Source organism: Pristiophorus japonicus, chromosome 13, assembly GCF_044704955.1.
Source record: "Pristiophorus japonicus isolate sPriJap1 chromosome 13, sPriJap1.hap1, whole genome shotgun sequence".
In the NCBI taxonomy this organism is placed as follows: domain Eukaryota; kingdom Metazoa; phylum Chordata; class Chondrichthyes; family Pristiophoridae; genus Pristiophorus; species Pristiophorus japonicus.
In genome coordinates this window covers 55,036,756-55,064,594 of record NC_091989.1, presented here as the reverse complement: position 1 = coordinate 55,064,594, position 27,839 = coordinate 55,036,756, and the positions used below count along the sequence as shown (strand labels likewise).

The 27,839-nt window shown below is 44.3% G+C and overlaps 1 protein-coding gene across 2 annotated transcripts in view; it reads right to left on the bottom strand.

Annotated features, from left to right (window-relative positions):
• The window catches only part of LOC139278575 (proton myo-inositol cotransporter-like), a 243,509-nt gene that overhangs the window by 124,118 nt on the left and 91,552 nt on the right, over positions 1 to 27,839 (bottom strand). For both annotated transcript variants that reach the window (XM_070897498.1, XM_070897499.1), the window contains exon 3: positions 14,143 to 14,351. In XM_070897498.1, coding sequence (XP_070753599.1) covers positions 14,143 to 14,351 — 209 coding nt within the window. The remainder of the gene's footprint in view (positions 1 to 14,142; positions 14,352 to 27,839) is intronic.

Here is a 27,839-nt window from a genome sequence, read left to right as displayed (position 1 = left end):
CCAAAACTGTACACAATACTCCAGGTGCAGTCTCACCAGGGCCCGATATAATTGCAGTAAGACGTCTTTACTTTTACACTCAAATCCTCTTGTATTAAAAGCCAACAAGACACTGATGATGAAGAAACACAGTCATTCGATTTCACACTCGCAGCCACCAACTCAGATACTGACACTGTGCGTATCTTGAGGATAGATTACAGGTGGGATCTGCACGTGGTGAGACATCGGGCACAAGTGCACTGCAGCCAGGGCAGAAGACAAGAATAGTGCAGTTGCCAGCATCCACCCTTAAAAGGGAGGGCACACATTTTATTTGAATTGTTGGACCGATTCAGAGATTGTCCCGACAATGGTGGCCATGGATTCGGTCCTCTTGGCACCGGGCCGCTGGTCCAGCCAAAAGCCTCCCTGCAGTGGGCCGAATTAAACCCCATGCAGTTTGCAACGGCCTTCCCCTTTAACTGAAGGGGAGGGATGTTGTGATGCGTCAGCTTCCACCCCTCAACACTGCACTGACCGGAAAGACAGAACAAAGACCTGAATATTGAGGCAAGATCCGCCCCATGGATTGGGGCGGAGAAAAAACTTCAAGATTGGCAAGTGCGCTTACTTTTTGGTCGGGGGGCAATTTTGGCCCCAATATGTTGTATGTTGCCTGCCGGTCGCAAGACCGTGTGATTTTGTTCCAAGGTCCAGGTGTGTACGAGGCTTTGGAAGAGGGACCAGCATCTGGAGCATTCACTCCCATTGAACTTGCGCATCCTGGATCTGTGAATGATGATCTTTGCTCGACCCAGGAGCAAACCATACAGGATGTCCTCCAACCTGTTCGTCGCGCCGCTAACCCCCACCCCTCTGCACACTAGGTGATCAAGCATGAACAGAGGGGGGGGTGGAAAAGCACAACCAAAATTTTAGGAGCAGCCCCTTCAGCAGATGAAATAGGTTCTGCAACCTCTGGCATTGCATGAATAATTTTGGATTACCTATTCTTCCTTACCGCAAAATACGCATTCAGTTTGTGAAGTGACTTAAAAACCTTTTTGAATCAGCTGCACTACACAATGCTTTCCATTGCAAGTTCCCAATGGTGCCGGGTTGGATTCACTAATACAGCGCTTTCCAATGGGGATGGTCACCTTTGCCGATTTGCACAAAGTTCTGTCAGACTATCTGGGTGGAAGGTGATGGCAAGAACATGGAGTGTGTGCAGCAGCATTTAGTATAGGAAATCCCTCTTTGCAGAGTGGAATGGCGCGAAGGGCATTTGTGAAAGAAACCCAAATGCTCCTTCAAAGCCCATGTCTAGATCTGTGAAGAATTGGCCTTTGAAGGAGAGGAGAATCACATTGTGGCATGATACATTCTAGGAGCCAGTGTACAGAGGAGGGTTTTCTGTTACAATCCCTGAGTGTCGTCATCATACAAGATATTTGGCAAGAAAAAATATATACATAGGGTACAAGGTGACTGGTGACACTCAATCCCAGAAAATATCTAGCATAAAACCCCCAAAACTTGAAAGCTATGTTAGAAGATATGCATCTGGATCGAAGTGAATAGATACATAGGGATTGGTCTTTGGTGCAGAACACAATAAATATTTAGTAAAGCCCTGAAAATCTAAGAGTCTTCTTCATCAAAACCCATCTAATGCTGAGACACTGATTTGAACTGACAGTCTCAAACTATGTAATTCGAAATGCTGCAAGTCAAGGACTCTTGGGAAACCTTCATGTTTCATCACCATGACAACTGCAACAGCAGAATTAAATACATCTATCTGAAAACAGAACACTAGTTCAAGGTTTAACTGTTCGAGGACTTTCTTTTGTATCAATAGCTAAAGCTACAGTATTGCACTATTAAGTAGAATGAATAATTAAAGGCTTCAAAAAAATAATTTCACAAAGAACACTGATCAGTTATGGCTGTGTTACTACCACTGTAAAGAAAAAAACTGGATACATTGGATTCTGTCACACTGTGTTCATCTGATCGCAGCTAGTGCTATGCAATAATGATCTTGTTCAGCTCTGGTTATTGTAAGTGCCACTGTTTAATCCAGAAATTGGGCATTGGTTAAACTGAATACACCCACAGGCCGCAGTTTGACCACATGCAGCGGGATCAATGCGGCCATGGTTGGTGGCGTGTGGTAAGCCCATTCCTTCCGATGATGGGGCTTATTAAGCCCGCCGTGTGTGTTTCCCAGCCAATTAATAGGAAGCTGGTTTGATGACGTCATTTGATGACCCGTCATCCGCCAGTTTCCTTAAAGGGATCTTGCCCACATTGCTTTTGACAGTTCTTCTGTCAGTGTTCTGCAGCACTGAGGTCCTGCAAACACTGACAAGCACTGTTGCACAGAGGTGCACGGCTGCACCCAGGCTCTCCCCCGACTCCCTCTAGATGCTTATGAAGGGAGTCACAGCATGCAAGGAAGTCCTCTTCCCTTCCAATGGGCAGAAGAGACCTCCCCAGGACTCCAACGCAGCCTGGTTGCACATTGCACAAGAGGGCACAGGCTGGGATGTCGTCAGGAGGACCTGGCTGCAGTGGCGCAAACCTTTCAATTATCTCAGTAGATCATGAAACATTACTGCAAAGCCACACTCAACCTCATCTTGCTGTGCCACTCATTACATCCTCATCACTCTGCCTTCCCTACTCTACCCCTGCACATCCTGACTCACATCAACTTACCTTGCACCTCCACCCATCCCTCTCTCTATCTATATCATCAGTTCCCCATTTCACTCGCCATCCCTCACACTCACTCTTGTCCTATCATACCAACTAACAACACACACAGGTAGGCACTTGGTCCTTTAGCCAATGTTCATGTATAGTTCATTTTGATGTGTTGCCAAACATTGAAATCTTTATTTTCAGCACTTTGTGTTCTTGGACAGATCTGTGGGCACCTTTGGAAGTGGCTTCGTGAGTTGTAGTGAATGGTGAGACATAAGGGTACCCCCACAATGGTGATGAGTGTGAAAGGAATGGGTTGGACATTGCAGGGATGCTTTATGGTGCTGGTGTGGGGTAGTGCCAACCTGGCGCATCATGTGGTAGTCAGGGTGTACAGCGTCCCATCACTGGCCTCCTGGGCAGCAATGTGGTCGGGTGCTGATGCCCTATGTACTGTGCAGCATCAGGTGCTTGTGGAGAAGATTGGCGTTGTTGATGGTGAGGCTGGTGTGTTTAGTGATATTGGTGTTGGGGGTGATTATGGTGAGATTCTAAGGACCAAGCTGAGATTTTTTTCAAGGGCACCGATGCTGCTGGAATAAATGGCAGGTGAGGTTGAGAAGACAGAAGCGCCCGTCAAAGCTGTGAGAGGTTGCTCCAAGAAGGTGACAGTGAACAGAGAGTTCATTGCAAACACTTCCAAAAGTCCATACAGCTTAAAAGTTTCTTCCAAAGCCTGAAGGCTTCAGCTTCTGATATTGGAAAGTGAACAGCTGTGAAATGGTAGCTTTTATACCAATTCTGCAGCTGTTAACTAGCTAAAGCAATCGAGATTCACTGAAAACCTGACTCCACTTACCTGCCATATTCTCTGAGGCTTGGCAAACCTGTCAGAAGTTTGGTAAAATTGTAAGTGTCTGCTTTTAAGCCGCCAAATTAGTATTTAAGTACTTTTTAATTATGGTAATTACCTGTCCCGCCGCTTGCTGTCGGGTCTGCGATCCAAACGCAGATCTGACAGGTCAGAAACTTACATGGAGGCGGGTTTGGACGGGATCCCGATCCGCTGTCAATGAGGGCCATTTTGATAGCGGGCCCGCCTCCAAACCTGCACTTGCAGGCCACAGACTCCATTCTACCTTAGCAACCACGATCAAGATCCATGGTGCAGCCTTGGACAACGTGGACCATTTCCCATACCTCTGGAGCCTTTTATCAACAAAAGCAGACATTGATGAGGAGATTCAACACGGCCACCAGTGCGCCAGCGCAGCCTGAGGTCGCCTGAGGAAAAGAGTGTTTGAAGACCAGGCCCTCAAATCTACCACCAAGTTCATGGTCTTCAGGGCTGTAGTAATACCTGCCCTCCTGTATTACTCAGAGACAGGACCATGTACAGACGCACCAACATCAGTGTCCTCGACCAGGCCAACATCCCACACTTGATCAGCTCCACTGGGCAGGCCACATTGTCCGCATGCCAGACACGAGACTCCCAAAGCAAGCACTCCAGTCGGAACTCCTCCATGGCAAACAAGGCAAAGGTGGACAGAGGAAACATTACAAGGACACCCTTAAAGCCACCCTGATAAAGTGCAACAAACCTACCGACACCTGAAAGTCCGTGGCCAAAGACCGCCCTAAGTGGAGGAAGTGCATCCGGGAGGGCGCTGAGGCGCCTTGAGTCTCATTGCCGAGTGCATGCAGAAAACAAGCACTGGCTGCGGAAAGAATGTGCGGCAAACCTGTCCCACCCTCCCTTACCCTCAACGACTGTCTGTCCCACCTGTGACAAGGACTGTGGCTCTCGTATTGGACTGCTCAGCCACCTAAGGACTCATTCTAAGAGTAGAAGCAAGTCTTCCTCGATTTCGAGGGACTGCCTATGATGATCTACCAAAGCAACCAGTGCCATCAGGTTTTGGCAATTGTGCGCGCTGACATATTATACTTACAGCTAGGTAGGTAAGAACAGTGACTTTCAGCAATATAAAAGACCACATTGCAAAAATAAACTCTGTGGCCAAAAATGTTAACAATTTATCTTTACAGAATAATGTAGTCCCAAATGATTGCAAATTTGAGATTCACGTTATTTGATGTTCCACTGAGACTGAACGCCGAATGAACAATCCATTTGTAGAGTTGACTAACAAAATAGATTTATGCTGGCATCAAAAGGTATGGCAACATATACTGCTCAAAGTTTTTTCAACTTGCTGCCTCACTAACTCATTAGATTCAGCATGGTAGACAAATTTGTAGGGTCTATTTTTCAAAAACATTATGGCATTCTCAACCAATCCTGATGGGCTCTCACAGAGGTCGAGTGCTGGCTCACCCTCGAAGGTGCCAGAAGAATGAAGGTTTCTCGGCATAAAAAAAGGCGTATAGTCTGGAGATGTTCTGGGGGAGGTGGGACCAGTACAAACCGGACGGTCTGCACCTGGGCAGGACTGGAACCGAGGTCCTAGGGGGAGTGTTTGCTCATAGAAACATATAAAATTCTGACGGGACTGGCCAGGTTAGATGCAGGAAGAATGTTCCCGATGTTGGGGAAGTCCAGAACCAGGGGACACAGTCTTAGGTTAAGGGGTAGGCCATTTAGGACTGAGATGAGGAGAAACTTCTTCACTCAGAGAGTTGTTAACCTGTGGAATTCCCTGCCGCAGAGAGTTGTTGATGCCAGTTCACTGGATATATTCAAGAGGGAGTTAGATATGGCCCTTACGGTTAAGGGGATCAAGGGGTATGGAGAGAAAGCAGGAAAGGAGTACTGAAGGAATGATCAGCCATGATCTTATTGAATGGCAGTGCAGGCTCAAAGGGCCGAATGGCCTACTCCTGCACCTATTTTCTATGTTTCTATGCTGTTCGGGAGGGTTTAAACTCATATAGCAGGGGGATGGGAATCTATTCAGGGAGACAGAGGGAAGTAAAATGGGGGAAGAAGCAAAAGGTAGAAAGGAGATAAGGAAAAGTGGAGGGCAGAGAAATCAACGGCAAAAATCAAAAAGGGCCACAGTACAACATAATTCTAAAAGGACAAAGAGTGTTAAAAAAACAAATCTGAAGGCTCTGTGTTTCAATGCGAGGAGCATTCCTAATAAGGTGGATGAATTAACTGCACAGATAGCTGTTAATGGATATGATGTAATTGGGATTACGGAAACATGGCTCCAGGTTGACCAAGGCTGAGAACTCAACATCCAAAGGTATTCAATATTCAGGAAGGATAGACAGAAAGGAAAAGGAGGTGGGATAGCGTTGCTGGTTAAAGAGGAGATTAACGCAATAGTAAACATAGAAACATAGAAAATAGGTGCAGGAGTAGGCCATTCGGCCCTTCTAGCCTGCACCGCCATTCAATGAGTTCATGGCTGAAGGAAGAACATTAGCTTGGATGATGTGGAATCTGTATCGGTAGAGCTGCGGAACACCAAAGGGCAGAAAACGCTAGTGGGAGTTGTGTACAGACCACCAAACAGTAGTAGTGAATTTGGGGATGGCATCCAACAGGAAATTAGGGATGCGTGCAATAAAGGTACAGCAGTTATCATGGGTGAATTTAATCTACATATAGATTGGGCTAACCAACTGGTAGCAATACGGTGGAGGAGGATTTCCTGGAGTGTATAAGAGATAGTTTTCAAGACCAGTATGTCGAGGAACCAACTAGAGAGCTGGTCATCCTCGACTTAGTGTTCTGTAATGAGAGAGGATTAATTAGCAATCTTGTTATGCGAGGCCCCTTGGGGAAGAGTGATCATAATATGGTAGAATTCTTCATTAAGATGGAAAGTGACACAGTTAACTCAGAGACTAGGATCCTGAACTTAAAGAAAGGTAACTTCGATGGTATGAGTCGTGAATTGGCGAGGATAGACTGGCGAATAATACTTAAAGGGTTGACGGTGGATAGGCAATGGCAGACATTTAAAGATCACATGGATGAACTTCAACAATTGTACATTCCTGTCTGGCGTAAAAATAAAACGGGGAAGGTGGCTCAACCGTGGCTAACAAGGGAAATTAGGGATAGTGTTAAAACCAAGGAAGAGGCATATAAATTGGCCAGAAAAAGCAGCAAACCTGAAGACTGGGAGAAATTTAGAATTCAGCAGGAGGACAAAGGGTTTAATTAGGAGAGGGAAAATAGAATATGAGAGTAGGTTTGCAAGGAACATAAAAACTGACTGCAAAAGCTTCTATAGATATGTGAAGAGGAAAAGATTAGTGAAGACAAATGTAGGTCCCTTGCAGTCAGAATCAGGTGAATTTATCATGGGGAACAAAGAAATGGCAGACCAATTAAACAAATACTTTGGTTCTGTCTTCGCTAAGGAAGACACAAATAACCTTCCAGAAATACTAGGGAACCGAGGGTCTAGCGAGAAGGAGGAACTGAAGGAAATCCTTATTAGTCAGGAAATTGTGTTCGGGAAATTGATGGGATTGAAGGCCGATAAATCCCCAGGGCCTGATAGTCTGCATCCCAGAGTACTTAAGGAAGTGGCCCTAGAAATAGTGGATGCATTGGTGGTCATTTTCCAACATTCTATAGACTCTGGATCAGTTCCTATGGATTGAAGGGTAGCTAATGTAACCCCACTTTTTAAAAAAGGAGGGAGAGAGAAAGCAGGGAATTATAGACCGATTGGCCTGACATCGGTAGTGGGGAAAATGTTGGAATCAATTATTAAAGATGTAATAGCAGCGCATTTGGAAAGCAGTGACAGGATCGGTCCAAGTCAGCATGCATTTATGAAAGAGAAATTATGCTTGGCAAATCTTCTAGAATTTTTTGAGGATGTAACTAATAGAATGGACAAGGGAGAACCAATGGATGTGGTGCATTTGGAATTTCAAAAGGCTTTTGACAAGGTCCCACACAAGAGATTAGCGTGCAAAATTAAAGCACATGGTATTGGGGGTAATGTATTGACGTGGATAGAGAACTGGTTGGCAGACAGGAAGCAAAGAGTAGGAATAAACGGGTCCTTTTCAGAATGGTAGGCAGTGACTAGTGGGGTACCGCAAGGTTCAGTGCTGGGACCCCAGCTATTTACAATATACATTAATGATTTGGACGAAGGAATTGAATGTAATATCTCCAAGTTTGCAGATGACACTAAGCTGGGTGGCAGTGTAAGCTGTGAGGTGGATGCTAAGAGGCTGCAGGGTGACTTGGACAGGTTAGGTGAGTGGGCAAATGCATGGCAGATGCAATAAAATGCAGATAAATGTGAGGTTATCCACTTTGGTGGCAGAATATTATCTGAATGGTGACAGATTAGGAAACGGGGAGGTGCAGCGAGACCTGGGTGTCATGGTATATCAGTCATTGAAAGTTGGCATGCAGGTGCAGCAGGCGGTGAAGAAGGCAAATGGTATGTTGGCTTTCATAGCTAGGGGATTTGAGTATCGGAGCAGGGAGGTCTTACTGCAGTTGTACAGGGCCTTAGTGAGGCCTCACCTTGAATATTGTGTACAGTTTTGGTCTCCTAATCTGAGGAAGGACATTCTTGCTATTGAGGGAGTGCAGCGAAGGTTCACCAGACTGATTCCCATATGAAGAAAGACTGGATCGACTCGGCTTATATTCACTGGAATATAGAAGAATGAGGGGATCTCATAGAAACATATAAAATTCTGATGGGATTGGACAGGTTAGATGCAGGAAGAATGTTCCCGATGTTGGGGAAGTCCAGAACCAGGGGTCACAGTCTAAGGATAAGGAGTAAGCCATTTAGGACCGAGATGAGGAGAAACTTCTTCACTCAGAGAATTGTGAACCTGTGGAATTCTCTACCACAGAAAACTGTTGAGGCCAGTTCGTTACATATATTCAAAAGGGAGTTCGATGTGGCCCTTACGACGAAAGTGATCAAGGGGTATGGAGAGAAAACAGGAATGGGGTATTGAAGTTGCTTGATCAGCCATGATCATATTGAATGGTGGTGCAGGCTCGAAGGGCCGAATGGCCTACTCCTGTACCTATTTTGTATGTTTCTATGTACTCTCAACCGATCTTTGGATTCACTATTTCCCCTTGAAATTGAAAGCAGTTTCAGATATTGGCTAATATTTTACTCATTGTCAAATAATAGAATAGATATATGTTCTGATTAACGAGAGAAAGCTCAAGATTGAATCAGGGCATTACTGCAACATTTCCAGAGTGTAGTGCAACAGACCATCTGACCACCAGGCCTGGTCTTTGCCAGACCACGTGCTACCTATGTGGTTACAGCCCTCTAATGTCATAATGTCTTCTGAAATAGATTAAAATTCACTGTAAATATTATTCAGTCCATTCACATATTATATGGAAAATAAATCCACTTATTGGATTGCAATTTGCCGCATCTAACAGGCGCATCAATCTGCCATAATGGTTATGTTACTGGACTAGTCATCCAGAGGCCTGGACTGATGATCTGGAGACACAAGTTCAAATTCCATAATGACAGCTGGGGAATTTAAATTAAAAACAATTAAATTAATCTGGAATTTTTTTGAAAGCTAGAATTAAAAAGAAATTGTGACCATGAAACTACCGGATTATCATAAACTCCCATCTGGTTCACTAATGTCCTTTAGGGAAGGAAATTTGCCATCCTTACCCAGTCTGACCTATGTGTGACTCCAGACCCACAGCAATGTGGTCGACTCCCAACGGCTCTCTGAAATGGTAGTTGTATTCAAGAAGGCAGCCACCACCGCCTTCTCGAGGAATTTAGTGATGGGCAAGAAATGCTGGCGTTGTTGGTGATATTCACATCCCGTGAATGAATATGAAAAAAAGATTGGAGAAACATTTCTGCGCGACTATAGTGTTCAGTTCACACATGCGGTTTCATTATTGTTATGACTCAGGTTACACCACTATACAAGTAGATGTTGGGCAGTAACAGTAGATCTCTGACAATTGAGGAAATTTAGGCCCGACTAAGGGAGTGATCAGCTCAGACATTTTAGGTCTGCACTAAATATTCCAACATGGTCATAGATGTTATTAGACAAAAGGTGAGAAATTTTTGGCTCTCATAGATCTCCTTTTGCATTGTTCCAAGAAAAATAGTCACTTAGCAATTCCTTAATCCACTAATCCTTCTCTCCACCTACCTGCATTCTCATTATAACCCTCCTTATCTAGTCTCTACTTATATCAACATATCTTCTTTTGTGCTTTACTGATTTGACAATTTCACATTCTCCTCACTGCTGAGAGACAACATTGTTACAGAAACCATTAAAAAAAAATGCATGCAACCAAAATGTGCTAGTAGAACTCAATACTTAAAAAAAAAAATACGGAAATGTGATGACCGCAGGAAACCTCCACGATAGAGTCATGGGGCTCAAGTTTCGGACCCCTGCTAGAACGGCGCACATCGGAGAGGCCCGTCTAATTTGTAAAACTGAAAAAGCGGCAAATACTTACCTCGCGATTCTCCGATATCTGTAGGGCCATTTCCAGCTTGGCACGGCACAGCAGGAGCAGCTCGGGGCGGAGCTACAGCCCTGCACCAAAAACAGTGCTGGCAGCTGCGCGCTTGCGCAGTGGAAGCTGCGCGCATGCGCAGTAGTTCCTGGCCCTCCCAGCGCGTCCTGTCTGTGGGCGACGACCCTAACCCTGGGCGAAGGAACGTCACCCCTATCCCGCCCGAAGTCCTGGTCAGCAGTCCATCGTCTGCTGGGGGCGGGCCCCGCCCGAAGTCTTTGGCGTCGGCGGCCAGCCCCGCCCGAAGTATTGGTCGGCGGCAGGGCCCGCCCGAAGTCGTGGTCGGCGGCAGGCCCCGCCCGAAGTCCTGGTCGGCGGCGGGGCCCACCCGACCGGCATGTCCTGGGGGGCCCCCGTCCCAGCACGCTGTTGGAGGGCTCTCAGTGCTGCAGTAGGTGAGTAGAAACTTAATTTTTTATTTATTTATTGATTTTTAAAATTTTTATTTTATTTTTTTGATTGATTTTTTTATTTTAATTTTTTGGGATTGATTTATTGGTTGATTTATTGATTTATTTATCATTTATTATTGGTGATGGCTCTTTATTTGTAAAAGTGAAATGTTTAATGCTTGTAAACGTCCGTTCCCCTCCCCTATCTCTCGTTCCCTATGCCTGATTTATGAAGTGTAGGCAAGGTTTTTCTGAGTGTACAAAAATCTACACTTACTCCATTCTAAGTTAGTTTGGAGTAAGTTTTCGCTGCCTAAACTTGCAAAACAGGCGTAAATGGCTGGTAACGCCCCCTTTTGAAAAAAAAAACTGTTCTAAAATGAAACTATTCTAACTCACTAGAATTGGAGCAAACTAAATGCCGAGAATTGCAATTTCTAAGATACTCCATTCTAAACTAGTTGCTCCAAAAAAATAGGAACAACTCGAGCCGAAACTTGAGCCCATGGAACCTAGTTTGAAAACCTAAGCTCAATATCTTCATCCCTCATAAAGGTTTCTGGGCTCTCCAACTCTTCCTCAACGAGCACGCCAACCGCTGTCAATCACTACCATACGGTCAATTGGCTAAACTTAGCCTACCTTACACACCACTTTCTCACCGAGAACTTTTTGGAGTCCAGCAGCACTCGTTTCTCGTGGAACAATTCCTGCTTCATCCTATCCAGGGCCTTCTCCCCAATCTCTTAATTGGAGTATTGGCATCACTCCCTATTCTTATGCTAATATGGAGAGGATCATTGACTGCACCTACCATTTCTACCTATCCCTCAGATTTTTCCATTTCAGTCATGGGTAAAATGATGCAATCAATTATTAAGGATGTCATAGCAGCGCATTTGGAAAGAGGTGACATGATAGGTCCAAGTCAGCATGGATTTGTGAAAGGGAAATCATGCTTGACAAATCTTCTGGAATTTTTTGAGGATGTTTCCAGTAAAGTGGTCAAGGGAGAACCAGTTGATGTGGTATATTTGGACTTTCAAAGGCTTTCGACAAGGTCCCACACAAGAGATTAATGTGCAAAGTTAAAGCACATGGGATTGGGGGTAGTGTGCTGACGTGGATTGAGTACTGGTTGTCAGACAGGAAGCAAAGAGTAGGAGTAAATGGGTACTTTTCAGAATGGCAGGCAGTGACTAGTGGGGTACCGCAAGGTTCTGTGCTGGAGCTCCAGTTGTTTACATTGTACATTAATGATTTAGATGAGGGGATTAAATGTAGTATCTCCAAATTTGCGGATGACACTAAGTTGGGTGGCAGTGTGAGCTGCGAGGAGGATGCTATGAGGCTGCAGAGTGACTTGGATAGGTTAGGTGAGTGGGCAAATGCATGGCAGATGAAGTATAATGTGGATAAATGTGAGGTTATCCACTTTGGTGGTAAAAACAGAGAGACAGACTATTATCTGAATGGTGACAGATTAGGAAAAGGGGAGGTGCAACGAGACCTGGGTGTCATGGTACATCAGTCACTGAAGGTTGGCATGCAGGTACAGCAGGCGGTTAAGAAAGCAAATGGCATGTTGGCCTTCATAGCGAGGGGATTTGAGTACAGGGGCAGGGAGGTGTTGCTACAGTTCTACAGGGCCTTGGTGAGGCCACACCTGGAGTATTGTGTACAGTTTTGGTCTCCTAACTTGAGGAAGGACATTCTTGCTATTGAGGGAGTGCAGCGAAGATTCACCAGACTGATTCCCGGGATGGTGGGACTGACCTATCAAGAAAGACTGGATCAACTGGGCTTGTATTCACTGGAGTTCAGAAGAATGAGAGGGGACCTCATAGAAACGTTTAAAATTCTGACGGGCTTAGACAGGTTAGATGCAGGAAGAATGTTCCCAATGTTGGGGAAGTCCAGAACCAGGGGTCACAGTCTAAGGATAAGAGGTAAGCCATTTAGGACCGAGATGAGGAGAAATTTCTTCACCCAGAGAGTGGTGAACCTGTGGAATTCTCTACCACAGAAAGTAGTTGAGGCCAATTCACTAAATATATTCAAAAGGGAGTTAGATGAAGTCCTTACTACTAGAGGGATCAAGGGGTATGGCGAGAAAGCAGGAAGGGGGTACTGAAGTTGCATGTTCAGCCATGAACTCATTGAATTGCGGTGCAGGCTAGAAGGGCTGAATGGCCTACTCCTGCACCTATTTTCTGTTTCTATGTTTCTATTATGGGACTCTCCTTAATCTCTGACAATGGGCTTTCCACAAACTTATGCCCACAGATTTGTACATCTATTTGCATTGTTTTTTCCCACCACAAACAGAAAATCCCTTTCTCCCAGTTTCTTCACCTCACCTACTCCAGCAATTCCACTTTCTGCACCAGAGCTGCTAAAAAGTCTTCTTTAACTGAAGTTTTCCCTCCTTTGATGGACAGGCCCCCTGACTATGACAACTGCATTGTCTGTGCTTCCAATCTACCACCTTCTTCCTCGTGATAACAGGGTCCCCACTCTTCTCACCTTTCATGTCACTCACTTATGCAGCAGCAGCCAAATCTTCCACTATTTCTGACACCTGCAGCTTATTCAAGATGCTGAGCAAAGCATCTGAGATTTTCTTGTGCTAGATTCTCGTGACATTAACGTATTGTTCGAAAGACTCTCCTGGTGTGTTTATTTGTCTGATCGCATAGAGTCGGTTGCCGAGGGACACTAATTTATTGTTGAAGTTCCTTTACAATCATTTTCTGACATTGCTTGAGCTTCGAAATGAAGAATGGCCACTTGAATAAAGGTGCACTGCAGCAATTGTAGAACACTGAGTCACTGCCTTCTGGAAAAGGAATAAAAAGTGGGAAAATGGAGGAAGAAAATCCATTTTACTTGTGCAACTATTGAACAATTTTTGTCAAAAAAGTTATATTCCAATCTAATGTACATGTTTAAAACAATGTACATCAGAACCCTCAATAAACTTGCTGCAGACTATTTTTCTCACATAAAATAGATTGAGAAAATTGCAATAATTCTGGTTGAGAATGTTTTACATTGATGAAACAATGGGTTAAAGTAAAACAAATGAAACTAGTAAGGAAGCAACTCAAATAAGCAAAGTTCTGTGCTGGTGTGCTGCATTATTGAAATGAGAGCTGCAGAAAGTACATTATTACCACTGACAAAATATACAGAAAAAAAATATAACAAATAGAATTTGAAGAGCTGTTGCTTTTTTTAAAAAAGTAAAGCTGAAAGATTTCTTCATATATACATCCTGCAGTTATTTCAATCCAATGTTCTTTAGAAGATCTGCTAGTTTTTGTATGTGCCTGATAAAAGCCCAGATGTATCAAATTTTCTTATTCTGTCAGGACGGGATAAATTACAGTACAAAACTGAGCTCATACTTGATGTGTGAATTTTCTCTAGACTGAAACTAAACTGAACAAGTGTCTGGCTCCCTCCCTTCTCCCCTCTAAAAAGCCAAGCAGGAAATAATTACACATGCAAATATTTTTATTTACAGAGCATTCACAAGCTTACCTCCTCCTGCTTCTCTCTGTTCTTCCTCAATGCTATTTCTGATGGACTCATACTCATCATCAATATTTTGGGTTCCACGAATCTGACTCAGGACTCTGCGTGCTTTCTGAGTCTTGCCTTTTTGCATTAGCCATCGTGGACTTTCTGGAAGAAAAAGGAATCCCACGAACTGGACAATGGCTGGAATAGCTGAAAGACCAAGCATGTATCTGGAACAGCAATTACATTACGGGTAAATGAATTTGCTAATATATCAGTGTTTGAAAGCCATAACACATCCAAAAGAACAATTATTATTGAGTTATAAAATTTACTCCAAGGTAGGGCACAATGCAAATTAAGCAGACAGTGCAAAGCACTAATCCAACAGGTTTTAATACTACTTTTGTAGCAATGTGCATGTATGTAACACCTTCAACATAGTAAAACATAATGCCGGATTTTCGGCTTTCAGGGTTTTTTGGCGAAAACGGTAGCGATACGTGAAACTTACCGTTTTCGCTGCGCTACTGTTTTTAGGCCGAACTTTCGGCCTTTACAGGCATCGGTAAGGGGGGCGTTGCACCAGCATTTGCGGCGCAAAACGCAAGTTTTGGCAACTTTAGTCCGGGGCCGGGAGCGCTATGAGGGAGGCCTTGGGAGAGGAAAAAAATTCCAAGAAACATTCCAAAAATATTTACAAGACCCTTAACTATCTAATCGCTGCAAAAAAATTAAAAAATAAAAACATAAACTTACTTTTTTGCAGGTTTTCATTCTTACCGCTGCTGGCTGGTCTGCACCGACAGGTTTGACCTGTCGCTATTCTGGGTGCGGTGTACGCGTCGGGAGAGTGTCGAAACTCTCGTCGAGCGATCAGAGCTGTTGCACGTTGGCGCATCTCTCCCCAGCGGTACTTGAAAGCGTCGCCACAAACAGGTACCCGAGGATCCTGCCCGGGCTTTGCGACCGAGTTTTCGCCGCGATTTGACCCTCCGCGGCGAAAACCCGGTTGCAAACCTGCCGAAAGTCCAGCCCATAATTCAGAGGTGAGAACCAACCTTGAACAGCAAGAGGTGACTGAAGGTATGGTATGGACAAAGATGTTGAAACTTTTTTTGATGTGGAGAAAACAAGGTGGACTGGTTTAGGTAAACATTTCCAGAGTGCAGTGTCAAACAAAAAAAATTCTCCTACCCAAGTTGAAGCAGAGGGATAGGGAAAGAGAATTAAAGGAGAGAGGGAAAGAAAGAAAAAATGTGAGAGAGGCAGGGGAGAAAGAAGGAGAAGGAATGCAAGACACTGAGAAAGAGGCAGAGAAAGAGGAGCAGTCTGAAGGCGAGGTAAGGATGAAATTCAAAATAGATGGCCGTGATAAAGGAAAGGATATGGGGATTGTAGCTCAGCTCAGGGTCTTGGTGCAGGAGACCAGCTTTAAAGACAAACTGGAATTTAAGGAGGATGGAGTTTTGATGGCTGGAAAAGACAGAATTGGAAAAGTAGTGCCTGGAGAAGAGCAGCAGAGGGAGCAGGTTAGGAACAAGTTGCTTTGTCGGCATAAATGGATTTGAGAACAAGGATTTTGAATTATAATGCACTGGGGGATGAGGTGCTAGCTCAGGACTGCGGGCACAGGTGATCAGAGTGGGAGTTGTGCAGAACATGATGGAGTTTGTGTATTTGCAGCTTCAGAAGTCAACAACAACTTGTATTTATATAGCACCTTTAAAGTAGCAAGACTGGTGAAGTCTGTTGATGAAGATGCAGCAAAGCCAGAAAGTAGACACATGCAGTTTCAGTGGAGGGTATGGGAATTGTCGCTCAGCTCAGTCAAAAACATGACACCAACTTTGTGCACTTATCAGGTCAGGCTGAGCAAATTTCTCGCTCATCCATGATTTGATTGGACAGCAGAGTGGTCATGTGGAGTCAAGCTAGAATTGGGCACAGTCGCCACACATGTGGAAGTTGGCTCTATGCCCAAGGATAATGTCAGAGAGGCAGCATGTTGACAAGGATCATGGGAGACCCAGGATAGAACTTTGGAGAAAGCCCATGCAGAGCTGGAGATGCCACTGAAAACGATGTGCAGGCTGCACTGGGACAGGTAGGATTGGACCCAAATGAGAGCAGTGCTACAGAGATGGACCAAGGAGCAGAAAGAGGTTATTTGTATCAAATTCCACAGAGAGGTCAAGACACCACAATCACAGAGGGTGTAATTTGTGACTCTTGAAAGTGCTGCGAGCAGGCTAGTAACTAGATTGAAGGGATGTAAACATGTAAACAACAACAATATTTTATCCCACGATAGAGGACAACAGGACATGTGTGCCGACAACTGAAGTAAGCTCTGATTTCTTCTAAGTAAAGCCATGGTACAAGGATATACGAGGATGGGGAAGGATTGAAAAACAAAACCATAATATCTGAAGCTGCACCAATTATGCTATTGAAAAAGCATCACTACAGAACTTCCAACTTCTATCCTCCTGACAATTTTCTCCCAAATTCTCCTGAAAACACTGACTCATATTGGGATACAGCACTGTAGGCATTTGATATCACCTAGTACTTCACCCGAGTGTACATACTTTATGCACAAAGCTGCTAAATGAGCAATGGCAGGCTATTCAATATGACTAAGCCCTATTTTGACATCACCTATCATTTCCAGGATTTTTTTCCTCTTTTCCCCCTTTTTGAATCTCAGGTAAACTTGCGTGATCAAATAATTACACGAAGAAAAAAGACTGCATTCAAGCAGGTGTGATCCAAACAAATATTGTATTTATATTACCCTTCATTTGGAATATAAATGGTTGAAGCAGTTCATGTGTCACAGTGGAAAAATCAATCACTTAATTTCCCAGCATAGTCATCCCAATAATACTGAACTTAAAAAGCAATATAATTTTGTCTCTTTCTTGAGATGGCTAGGGTCTGAGCTTTAAATTTTATCATTTTCTAAATCTATCTCAAATCATTAACCAATATTAGAATCATAGAATGATACAACACAGAAGGAGACCATTGTGCCTGTGCCAGCTCTTTGAAAGAGCTATCCAATTAGTCCCATTCCCCTGCAGTTTCCCCATTGCCCTGCTTATCTTTCCTCTTTAAGTACATGTCCAATTGCCTTTTGAAAGTTCCAATGGAATCGGATTCTACTATCCTTTCAGCCAATGCGTTCTAGATCTTAACAACCCTCTGTGTGAAAGATATTCTCCTAATTTCCCCTCTAGTTCTTTTGATAATTGTTCTAATCATGACTTCTGGTTGCCGACCCACTTGCCAAAGGAAAGAGTTTCTTCCTACTTGCTCTATTAAAACCATTCCTAATTTTGAATACCTCTATCAGGTCACCCCTTAACTTTCTCTGCTCTAAGAAGAACAATCCTTGCTTCTCTAATCTCTCCACACAACTGAAGTCCCTCATACCTGGTATCATCCTGCTAAATCTCCTCTTACCCTCTACAAGGCCTTGACATCCTTCCTCTGTGCCTCTATTTATAAAACCAAAGATCTCATATTCCTTTTCAAAAGCCTTCTCAACTTGTCCTGTCAAAGATTTGCATATGTATACCCCCAGGTCTCTTTGGTCCTGCACCCCCTTTAAGAGTGTACCATTTAGTTTATATTGGGTTCGAAATTCACCGTCCCCGAAGGGACGGCTACTGCAGAGTTTGGGCGGTTGATTGAAAAAAATCGCTGCAGTCGGGTACTTTTCCCTTCCTAAGCCATATTCAGCTTGGGAAGGATTTCAGCGGTGTTCACTTCCGCCGGAAACGGAGCAGTGAAGCCGCAGTAAAGGAAGGTTTCCAGCGGTGAGCTCAGCAGCGTGCGGGCCGCTGGAAAGGGACCACCACAGTGAAATTCACCGAGGAAAAGGTAGGACCTTTCCCGGCAGCGCCCCCATGAGGTTTTCGATGTGGTGCTCGAACGTGACACCGCTGGGCCCTTTGGTAGGTAAATTTTTTAATTAATTATTATTGTTTTTATTTCATTTTCCAGCATGCATAAGTTTTATTATTGTTTTTATTTCATTTTCCAGCATACGCAGTGTTTATCTTTTCATATAGTTTTATTATTAGTGTTTTATTTCACTTTCCAGCATCTGCAGTATTTATCTTTTGATATAGTTTTATTAATTATTAGTGTCTTTACTTCATTTTCCAGCATGTGCAGTATTTCTTTTTTCATTTAGTTTTATTAATTATTAGTGATTTTATTTCATTTTCCAGCATGCGCAGTATTTATCTTTTCATGTAATTTTATTAATTGTTTTGGCTCCATTAAACCTGCTGAGTGCTGCTCAGAGGTTTGCACATACACCTGTACTTTTGTACAAATTTCAGGTCTGACTCTTTATAGTAGGTTGCAGAGACCTGCTTGGCAGGGTTCACCCTGAGGATGGGAGGAGTGTTGGGAGGGCGACACCTGGTACACCTGGTCAGAAGCAGGACGGCATGCAAGAGAAGGCGACGTCGTCAACACCGTGCAGTCAGGCAGCGGGCAAGGGAGGTAGCAGCCATGCTTCGTTCATTCTGCACCAGACCAGTGTGCCCGCCGTCTTCACTGGCCCGAATCCGGATTGCAGTTGGCTGCTTGGAGACAAGGGATATCCCTGCCCACTTGGCTGCTCATTACACTGCAGAACCCCAGGACAGCGCCAGAGCATCCATACAATGACACTCATTGTGCCACCAGGTGCATCATCGAGCAGTGCATCGGTATCCTTAAGCAGAGGTTCCGGTGCCTGGACCGCTCTGGTGGCACCTTGCAGTACTCTCCTCAACGGGGTCTCCATAATCGCCGTGGTCTGCTGCATGCTGCACAACCTGGCCATTATGAGGGGACAGCCGCTGGAGCCAGCTATACCATCTGAGGAGGAGGAGGAGGAGGAAGAGGAGGATCCCGTCGCCCCAGAGCTAGGAGGTGTCAACCCATCGCCACCCTGGAAGGGCCGGGCGCAGACTGGTCAGCAGCCTCCTGGGAGGGTGCGTCCTATCATACATGGATGTGCCCGACACCTCCCCTGCAATCTCCCTCCATGCATTATGTACTACCTGTCTGCCGGGTCTTCCCACGTCAGGAAACAGTATTCTGTCCTCCACACCATCCATCAGTGTCTCCAGCTCCATATCAGTGAACTTATTGGCTCTTCTTGCACCTTTTACACCAGCCATCCTTCCAACCTCCTTCCCCCCTCAGGGCCTTGCCGCAAACCCTGGCCTTTAAAAAGGCCAAGGAGCAGCTGGCTCATTAGAAACCCTTACCTGCATGCTAAATTTCTCAGTGGTGATAACACTCAAATTAAGACAGTCACACCACTGAAAAATCCACTTTGGAAGGGTTCATTAGCGCTGGAACCCATTTGTTCACTTTTGGAGCTGCCACTCAAACATTTCGGCGCTAATGGCCACAAAAAGGTGGAGGGAGCACAAACTTTCCAGTGGCACTGAATTTCGGGCCCAATGTCTCTGCTCATTCTTCTTACCAAAATGAATCACACAAGAGAAAATTAGTTCTCTTTCACATTAAAAAAACTGGTGGATGATATTCCCCACTGAAAAAAACTAATGTATTAAAATGCCTCTTCCATACTATACATACTTGTAATCAACCAATACTTAAAGACTGGGGTATTCAAGCTTTTGTCTTCATGGGCTGCATGCCGCTTCAAAGGCCACATATTAGAAGTGGTAAGCTTGTCACATCTTCTACTAAAAACGCCCTTATGGAATCGCCACTTCAAATATGTTTACAGCCATTATGTTTATCTATAACCTTTTGCCTGTAACATCAATTATGCCTTCAATACATTTTTCCAATTAATACGATAGTCAGTGAGGGTGCATTTGTAGGCTATGGCCATTGGATGACACTATGCAGTTTCAGCTTCAATATAGTATTTTACGTTACCTCCTGTCCCAAAACTAATTCTCTTCAGGCAAGTTCATTTTGACTAAAATTTTATACTTGAAAAATTCCATGCTTCTTGACTTTACTTCCTTTGAAATTCCTCTCCTCTCCCACCCATTACTTGTTTCACTTAAGTAGTTCCATGGTTGATCAACTAAAATGCCATCTCCATGGGGCACTAATCTGCATTTATCTTATGCTGATACCCATATCTCTTGGCGCGCTGATTGAGGATTTATTCACCAATGAGATCAACACTAAAAAGAAACCTTTTCAAAGCATACACACCTACAAAGTAAGAAATACAAGTACAGACAGAACCAAGTTGGCTGTCCTTCAAGGGCCAGATTGCCAGAACTTGGGGGCTAAATATGGCTCTGGAACTACAGCTGGACACCCTTGTTTTAAGACTTCATCTTAGCAACACAAAACCAGAATCACTTGGTTCGACAATGTTATTCTTCAATTGTTGCTGGTCACAGCTTGGTTATAGAAACATATTCCTTCACTACAGTTAAAATTGTAACTTCAATGGTCCGGAATTTGCGGTCAGCGGCGAGCGCTGTCACTCGCCGCTGACCTCGAAGAAAGCTGCCCACAAGGATCTGGCAATCTCTGTGGTGTGAATTTCAGCTCTCCAGACCTTAGTTTGAATCTGGTGACAAATCAAGCGAATCTCCAGCGTTCAATAACAGCAATGTCATCAAGTAGACTGAGCAGCCATCACATTGAAGAATTCTTAGACAGCAAACCAGGAAATAAAATGCACAGATTATAATTTACTTTCTATAAATTTTACAGAGAGCGAAATAAAGATTGGAACATACACATAGGATTAAGGTAGAAATTGAAATATTATCTAAACTTCAAAAACACATTTTAAACCATCTAATTCTTAATTATATTAATGAAAATATTTGACTGCTCAAATATAAAATTAGTTTTTCAGGACCAGAACAGTTGCTGAGCAGTCAATACACCAGTTCCACCTCTTTCAAAAAGGCTTAACTTTTTGGGGGTTTTAATAGCGATATTCCAGTGTAACAGAGGAAGTTTTCGTCCTTCAGTGTGATTTAAATTGATTGCCAACTCTGGGGAGTTCCATAGCGTAGCCTGTGGCGGAACAGGGAATGACTGACCGCAACTTCTGGATTTCCGTGTTTATCTGCGTATGCGTGTGCAGAATTGGCAGGGTTTGGAATTTAAATGGGTAGTAGGATTGGAAATCATGAGTTTTTATTAATTTAAAAAGTTAACAGATTTGCATTCAATTGTTATAGACTCTAAAAAGCACCAAATCACATGCTACAAATAAAACATTCTGCAGGGGTGGGTGGGTGGGAGAAGGAAGCACTCCCATATCCTTTTAGAAAATAATTCTCATGCTCACAGCATTCAACGCCCCCTTCAGCAACTTCTAAATTAACCAGTACTGCAAACTCCAATATTGTGCACAGCAATAAAAGTGATCAAAGCCGTAAGTGTATACATGCAGTTTAAGTCAAAATAATACTGTTTCCCACCACTACTTTCACGCTAATATTTCATCTTCATGTGTCAAAAGCCTTATATTCAGAGCTATTCTTGAACCATCAGGTATCAGCCTTGGCTCAGTGGTAACACTCTTGTCAGATCGTGAGTTCAAGCCCCACTAGGGACTTGAACGTATCATCTAGACTAACATCTCAGTGCATACTGAGGAACTATTACATTGTTGGAGGTGTTGCTTTTCGCATTTCGAGTCGCCCGGTGTCCTGGCCAACATTCGTCCCTCAACCAGCATCACGAAGAATAGATTATCTGGTCATTTATCTCATTACTGTATGGGACCTTGCTGTGCACAAATTGGCTGTGTATTTCCCTGTTACAACGCTGACTACACTTACATTGGCTGTAAAGAGCTTTGGTCATTTGATATTGTGAAAGGTGCGATATAAGTGCAAGTTAGTTCTTTATTTTACTCAGCTTTTTGTAGCAGTTTGTCAGTTTTGCAGGTATAAAGTTACATCATAGACAAAAAAAACTAAAATAAACATGTCAATTTTTCCTCAGAAAAAAAGCACATATTTTAATACTATGATCAACATAATGGGGGGAATTTTAAACCCACGATGTTGATCATAATGAGGTTAAAATTGTAGTCTAGACAGTGGGGGGGGTGGGGGGGGGGCGGGTTCAATTGTAGAAAAATGGAAAATCTATTTCCAAACCGCCACAAATATTTAACCCAGGCGGGTTTGGGATCAGGCAAGTAACCTGCTCGACAGGTTGGTCGGTAATTATAATATGTTAATGGGCTGCCGGTCTCATTAGAAGCCATTTGAATTTAACATCTGCAGGCTGGGAAACCCAGCAGCTAAAGGGAGGTGAGAAATGCCAAATCTACCAGGTAACTGCTTTTCCGGCACTGCTTGTGGGCCAGGAGGAGCAGGAGTGCTACCCAATGCCACCCGCCGCCATCCCCCTCAAGCTAACCTGCCACAACCCGCCTCCCCCCTCCCCCCTCCACTCCCCCGCCCAGTGATCTCCAGAACCCCCGACATGATCAGTCTTGTCACCACGACCAGCCTCTCAATCTGTCTGGTTGTTGGGTAGGAAACCGAGTACAACAATTCTAATAAGTTCCTGCTGTTAAATTTGGCAGGACCTCCGCCTTTCCCATATTTCCACGTTTCCCAGCCGCTGACAGTTGCTCCTGCTCCATCCCTGCAAATATCAGGGACAATGCATCATTTGACGCACTAATTTAAAAAAAAGAGGTAAATTGCTTATTGACCATAATAGTTTATTTCCGAACAGAAGCTTCTGAATTGAAAATTAAACTCCATGAAGCTTTTTCAAATGCAGCATATAATTTGAATGAGCTTCATAAATGTCATGTCAATCACAACAGCATTTCAAATCTCTTTATCTTTTTTAAAGGGTATGAATGATTCTGAAAATATCACAAAACCTTTTCAAATATCACATTCCAGGTCTATGGGCCCCAAGTTTCCACATGATTTGCTCCTGATTTTTAGGAGCAACTGGTGTAGAACGGAGTATCTTAGAAATCGGAATTCTCCACATTTAGTTTTCTGCAGTTCTAGTCAGGTAGAACAGTTTCACTTTGGAACAGAATTTTTTTTTCAAAAGGGGGCGTGTCCGGCCACTGACGCCTGATTTGAAAGTTTCCACAGTGAAAACGTACTCCAAACTAACTTAGAATGGAGCAAGTGAAGATTTTTGTACGCTTGAAAAAACCTTGTCTACACTTTAAAAAATCAGGCGCAGGTTACAAATTAGGCGTCGGGAACGAGGTGGGGGAGGAGGGGGGGAGGGAAGTCATTAAATTCTACAATCAATCCTTAGTTATACTTATACAAATATTATACAAATAAATCCAACCTGAATAAAAATTTATAAGCAAAGAAAAGATTAAATAAACCATGTTCCTACCTGTGTGAAAGTGCTTCAGGCAGGCATTTCAGGCAGCGGTGTGGCATCAGTGTCTCAATGGCAGGGGCAGGCAGCAAGCAGCCTTCGAGCTGAGCTGCGGTGCTTGAGGCAGGCCTTCATTCCCCGCGAAGATGCAGCACCCGGATGGACTGGAGGCCATTCGGCCATGGGATTGCAGCGGCATCAGTGGCTGGCCGGGAGCCGAAGAATCAGGAGCGGACGTGAGGCCATTTGGCCATGGGATTGCAGCGGCGTCAGTGGCTGGTCGGGAGCAGCAGCAGCCTTCGAGCTGAGCTGCAGTGCTTGAGGCAGGGGTGTGGCGTCAGTGTCTCTCGACGGCAGGGGCAGGCAGCAAGCAGCCTTCGAGCTGAGCTGCGGTGCTTGAGGCAGGCCTTCATTCCCCGCGAAGATGCAGCACCTGGACGGACTTGAGGCCATTCGGCCATGGGATTGCAGTGGCGTCAGTGGCTGGTCGGGAGCAGCAGCAGCCTTCGAGCTGTGAGGGGGACTGACTGAGGCCATTTGGACAGGGAGAGGCAGCCACATCGACATCTTTATATTTAAATTTGCAGAATGGGTGCACCACATATTATGCAATGGTTTGCTTCCTCATGCAAGAAATTCTTTGCTCTTGGTGGAAGTTGATCCATTGCAAATTTGAATTGGCACTTTTATTTCTCCAAACACACAGTCCTTAATTTGCAGGCACCGGTTCTGCAAGTTTAGCAGTGAAAAGCTGAACTCACTGATTTCAGCAGGTGATTTATTCAGCAGTGCTGCTAAAAGCATTCCCTCACACACAGAAATATCAAGAAAATTAAAATACAAGCCTTTGCAGGGGTCCAAGAAACAAATCTTCACTTTTTCTGCAGCACTTTTAAAAATGGCCGAGTGCCAATGTTTACTTCAGACTGCGTGTGCGCGAACGCTCCAACGCGCAGGTTTGCCGGCACCAAGAAGCCTCATTTAAATTGTACCCGCCCCCTCCTACTTACAAAATCGGCGCGAGTGGTAGGCTCCGCCCCCTGTGCGCCGCGCCAAGCAGACATCGAGCTCAAAATACCGCATTTTTTTTTCAGGCGCCGTTTTCAGCGCGAAAAACAGGCGCCCAGCTCTGAAGTGCGCCTTTTTCGCCGCGTGTGGAAACTTGGGGCCTATATTTCTGGGGCCATTATGTTTTATGATTTCACAATAGTGAACGTTTCTGGTTTTAGCATTAATATTAAATGTAGCTCGCGGGAACTGAAATCCTGCTAAACTCTGGAAGCAAAGATGTTCAGAATAAACCTTAAAAATGACATTGCTACAACTACCGTATATACTCGCGTATCCTGCGATCTCGCGTATCATGCGACCCCTAAATTTTCGTCCCAAAAACATGATTTTACCATATATCTCATGTATCATGCGAGTCACTTTTTTGAGATCGAATACAGACCTTAACATGAAACATCGAGTGGATTCTGCTGTGAAAGCTGTTCGCGAATCGAACACCGATACAGCAATCGTTCCAGCTGGCTTGACTAGCGTCGTTCAGCCACAGCCTCTACTGTGTTTGCGGGTAAAAGAAGCATGGGCTGAGATAGATGGAGCCTCTAATAATGCAGCAAACTTCAGAGGGAGTTGTGGGTGGCGATCTCTAGACCACAGCAAAGATACAGTACAAGCGACAATAGAGGCTGCAATCCAGCCCAGGAGATACCTGCCGAGATTCAGCGTGGATACGGTCTGCTTAACAGCCTAATCTTGGCCAGCACTTCACACCCGCAAATTTTGTATCTCGCGTATCATGCGACCCCCCAAATTTAGGTTACAATTTAGGTCTTCAAAAGTCGCATGATACGCGAGTATATACGGTAATATTTTCCTATTTATACCTTGCAGTGGGAAGTTATCTGAACTGATTAGAATTCCCAGTATCCATTTTTGTTTCAGGTTCAATACTAAATATTTAAGAATACAATATTGGGATCAACACATCAGTTATTTAAATACATACTTCACTGCTGCCATAACTGTTTCTTGGAGCATTGATAAATAACTTCAGAAAATCAGAGATCAGCAACTACAACTGGATAAGTAGGAATTGTCCTTAAGAGGAAATTCTGCTGGGTACTATTGTATTGTGGGACAGAGGAAATGTACACACAGCCGATAACCCCACCATCATAGATGCCAATGCCCAGGCAACTTGGTACACTCCACATGACATTAAGATGCAACCGAGTGCAGTGGACAATCCTGCTTGATGATGAAGACTAATGCATCAAAATTGGGCACCAGTCTCTTCACTCTCCTCCATCCCCTCTGTGGCAATGTTGCTCTAGGACAACCAAGACACTGGCATTTACCAGATAGTGAGATTTTTGCTCAACTATCCACAAAAAAAACAGAATAAATCTGGCAGTTATATGTACTCTGGTAATTATAGTTCAATGGCAAAAGATAGCAATTGCTGAAATTAGTGAAAATATTTTATTCTATATTGTATCACTGTCACCCATTACTGTATATTCCCAGATAGCTGAAGCTTACATAGAGAAGGTTGCAGTGCTGACAGGAGACAGTCATAATCTTCTTACTTGAATGTTGACAGAGAGTTACTACGGAATCGCATGGGGCCCAAGTTTCGGGTGGAGTTGAAAACGGCACACCTCCGTGCGATGCGCCGACTTGTTAGACTAAAAAGCGTGCCGAAAACTAACCTTGTAATTCTCCCCGCTCCAGGAACCTTGGCGTGGCGTAGGGGGGGGGAAGCTCAGGCCGTGCGGCTCAACACAGCTGGCAGGGGGCGGGGCTAGGGATCAGCGTGCTTCTGGGTGCTGGCAGCGTTGCGCATGCGCAATGTGCACTGGCTCAGCACGGCGTTTTCCCCCAGTCTAATTGTCTTTGAATTATATCTAAAGAGCAAGCAGGGAGACCCAAACTGCAAAATTGTGTCCTTGTACTGACTGATACTTTTAAGGCCAGGTATTGGGCTTAACAGTGGAATGCAGAGACCCATTGGATATTGGTGGAACTGTACTGAACCGGTTAGCTATATTTTTACTTCAATGAAACTGGCTTCCTTAATCCAATTATTCATGGATCCACATTTTTTGTGGGGCGGGGCGGGGGGGAGGTGTTCCAATGCCATTGGTCATCCGAGCCTGGGGTGTGTATACTGCAGAGTGCAGGTAACAGAGGGAACCCCTATATTTCCAGTGAGTTCCACTCCTGCAGGTGTCTATTAGTCAGAAATCTTGCTTCTCAACATGTTTGCATTGGGGGAAGTTGAGATATTTGTGTGCGACTTTAATTTGTGGAAGTTTCTTTGTCAGGCGATTTCCTGAAATGGAAGTTGGATAAATTGCATTTGCGATAAATTGATATTTCTTCAAACCTGGCATTGAAACAGTTAAGACTGCAGAATATTTGGGTCACATCAGAAGTAAACTAGTTTGAACCCAGATAAATTTCTGGCAGATGGTGCAGTGTGAAAATTGGACCTGATGGTTCAGTTATTTCCTACTGCCAAAGGTTTCCTTCATATACACTCATACGAAAAGTCGTTCTTTCATATGCAGGAGAATACCATGACTGCAACAAGATAATGCAGACTATGTAGATTTTTCGTTGCTCGTCAAAGGAAATGCCATTCAGACTGAAGGTTTTCAGAATTGCATATTACAGTAATCATTTGTTCAGCCTCCGTTCAGCCTCTCCGCCCCCCCCACTCCCATTCAGCCCCCTCCCTCCTCCTCCCCCCTCCCTTCTCCTCCTTCCCCTCCCCCCTCTACCCCCCTCCCTTCTCCTCCTTCCCCTCCCCCCTCTCCCTCCTCCACCCCCCTCCCTCTCCTCCTTCCCCTCCCCCCCTCCCTCCCCTCTCTCCCTCCTCCACCCCCTTCCCCCCCTCCACCCCTCACTGTCAGAAACAGAGAAACACTGACAGAGACCGAGAGACACTGACAGAGAGAGACACACTGACAGAGACACTGACAGAGACATGGACAGAAATAGAGAGAGAGACACGGACAGAAACACAGAGAGACTGACAGAAATACCCTCCCTTCACATAAATGGTAGGATGTCTATTTTTTATTTGTTATTGATTGGTTGCATAATAATTTGGTCTTGGTGCTTTAGGTGCAGAGTTCCTTCTATTTATAATTTGTTAATTAATTGCTTATTACTTTTTGTGCTTTGTTTAGTGCTTGGCGCTTTAAATGTATTGCTTTGTTTAGTGCTTAGTGCTTTAAATGTACTTATGCTTCTTTAATGTTGTTGTGAAGGTGTTTAGTGCTTTGGAAAATCCTCTAACTTCCCTTCCCCCACCCCACCCCCCCGCGTTGATGTTGATGTGTCTGCCTCAGCCG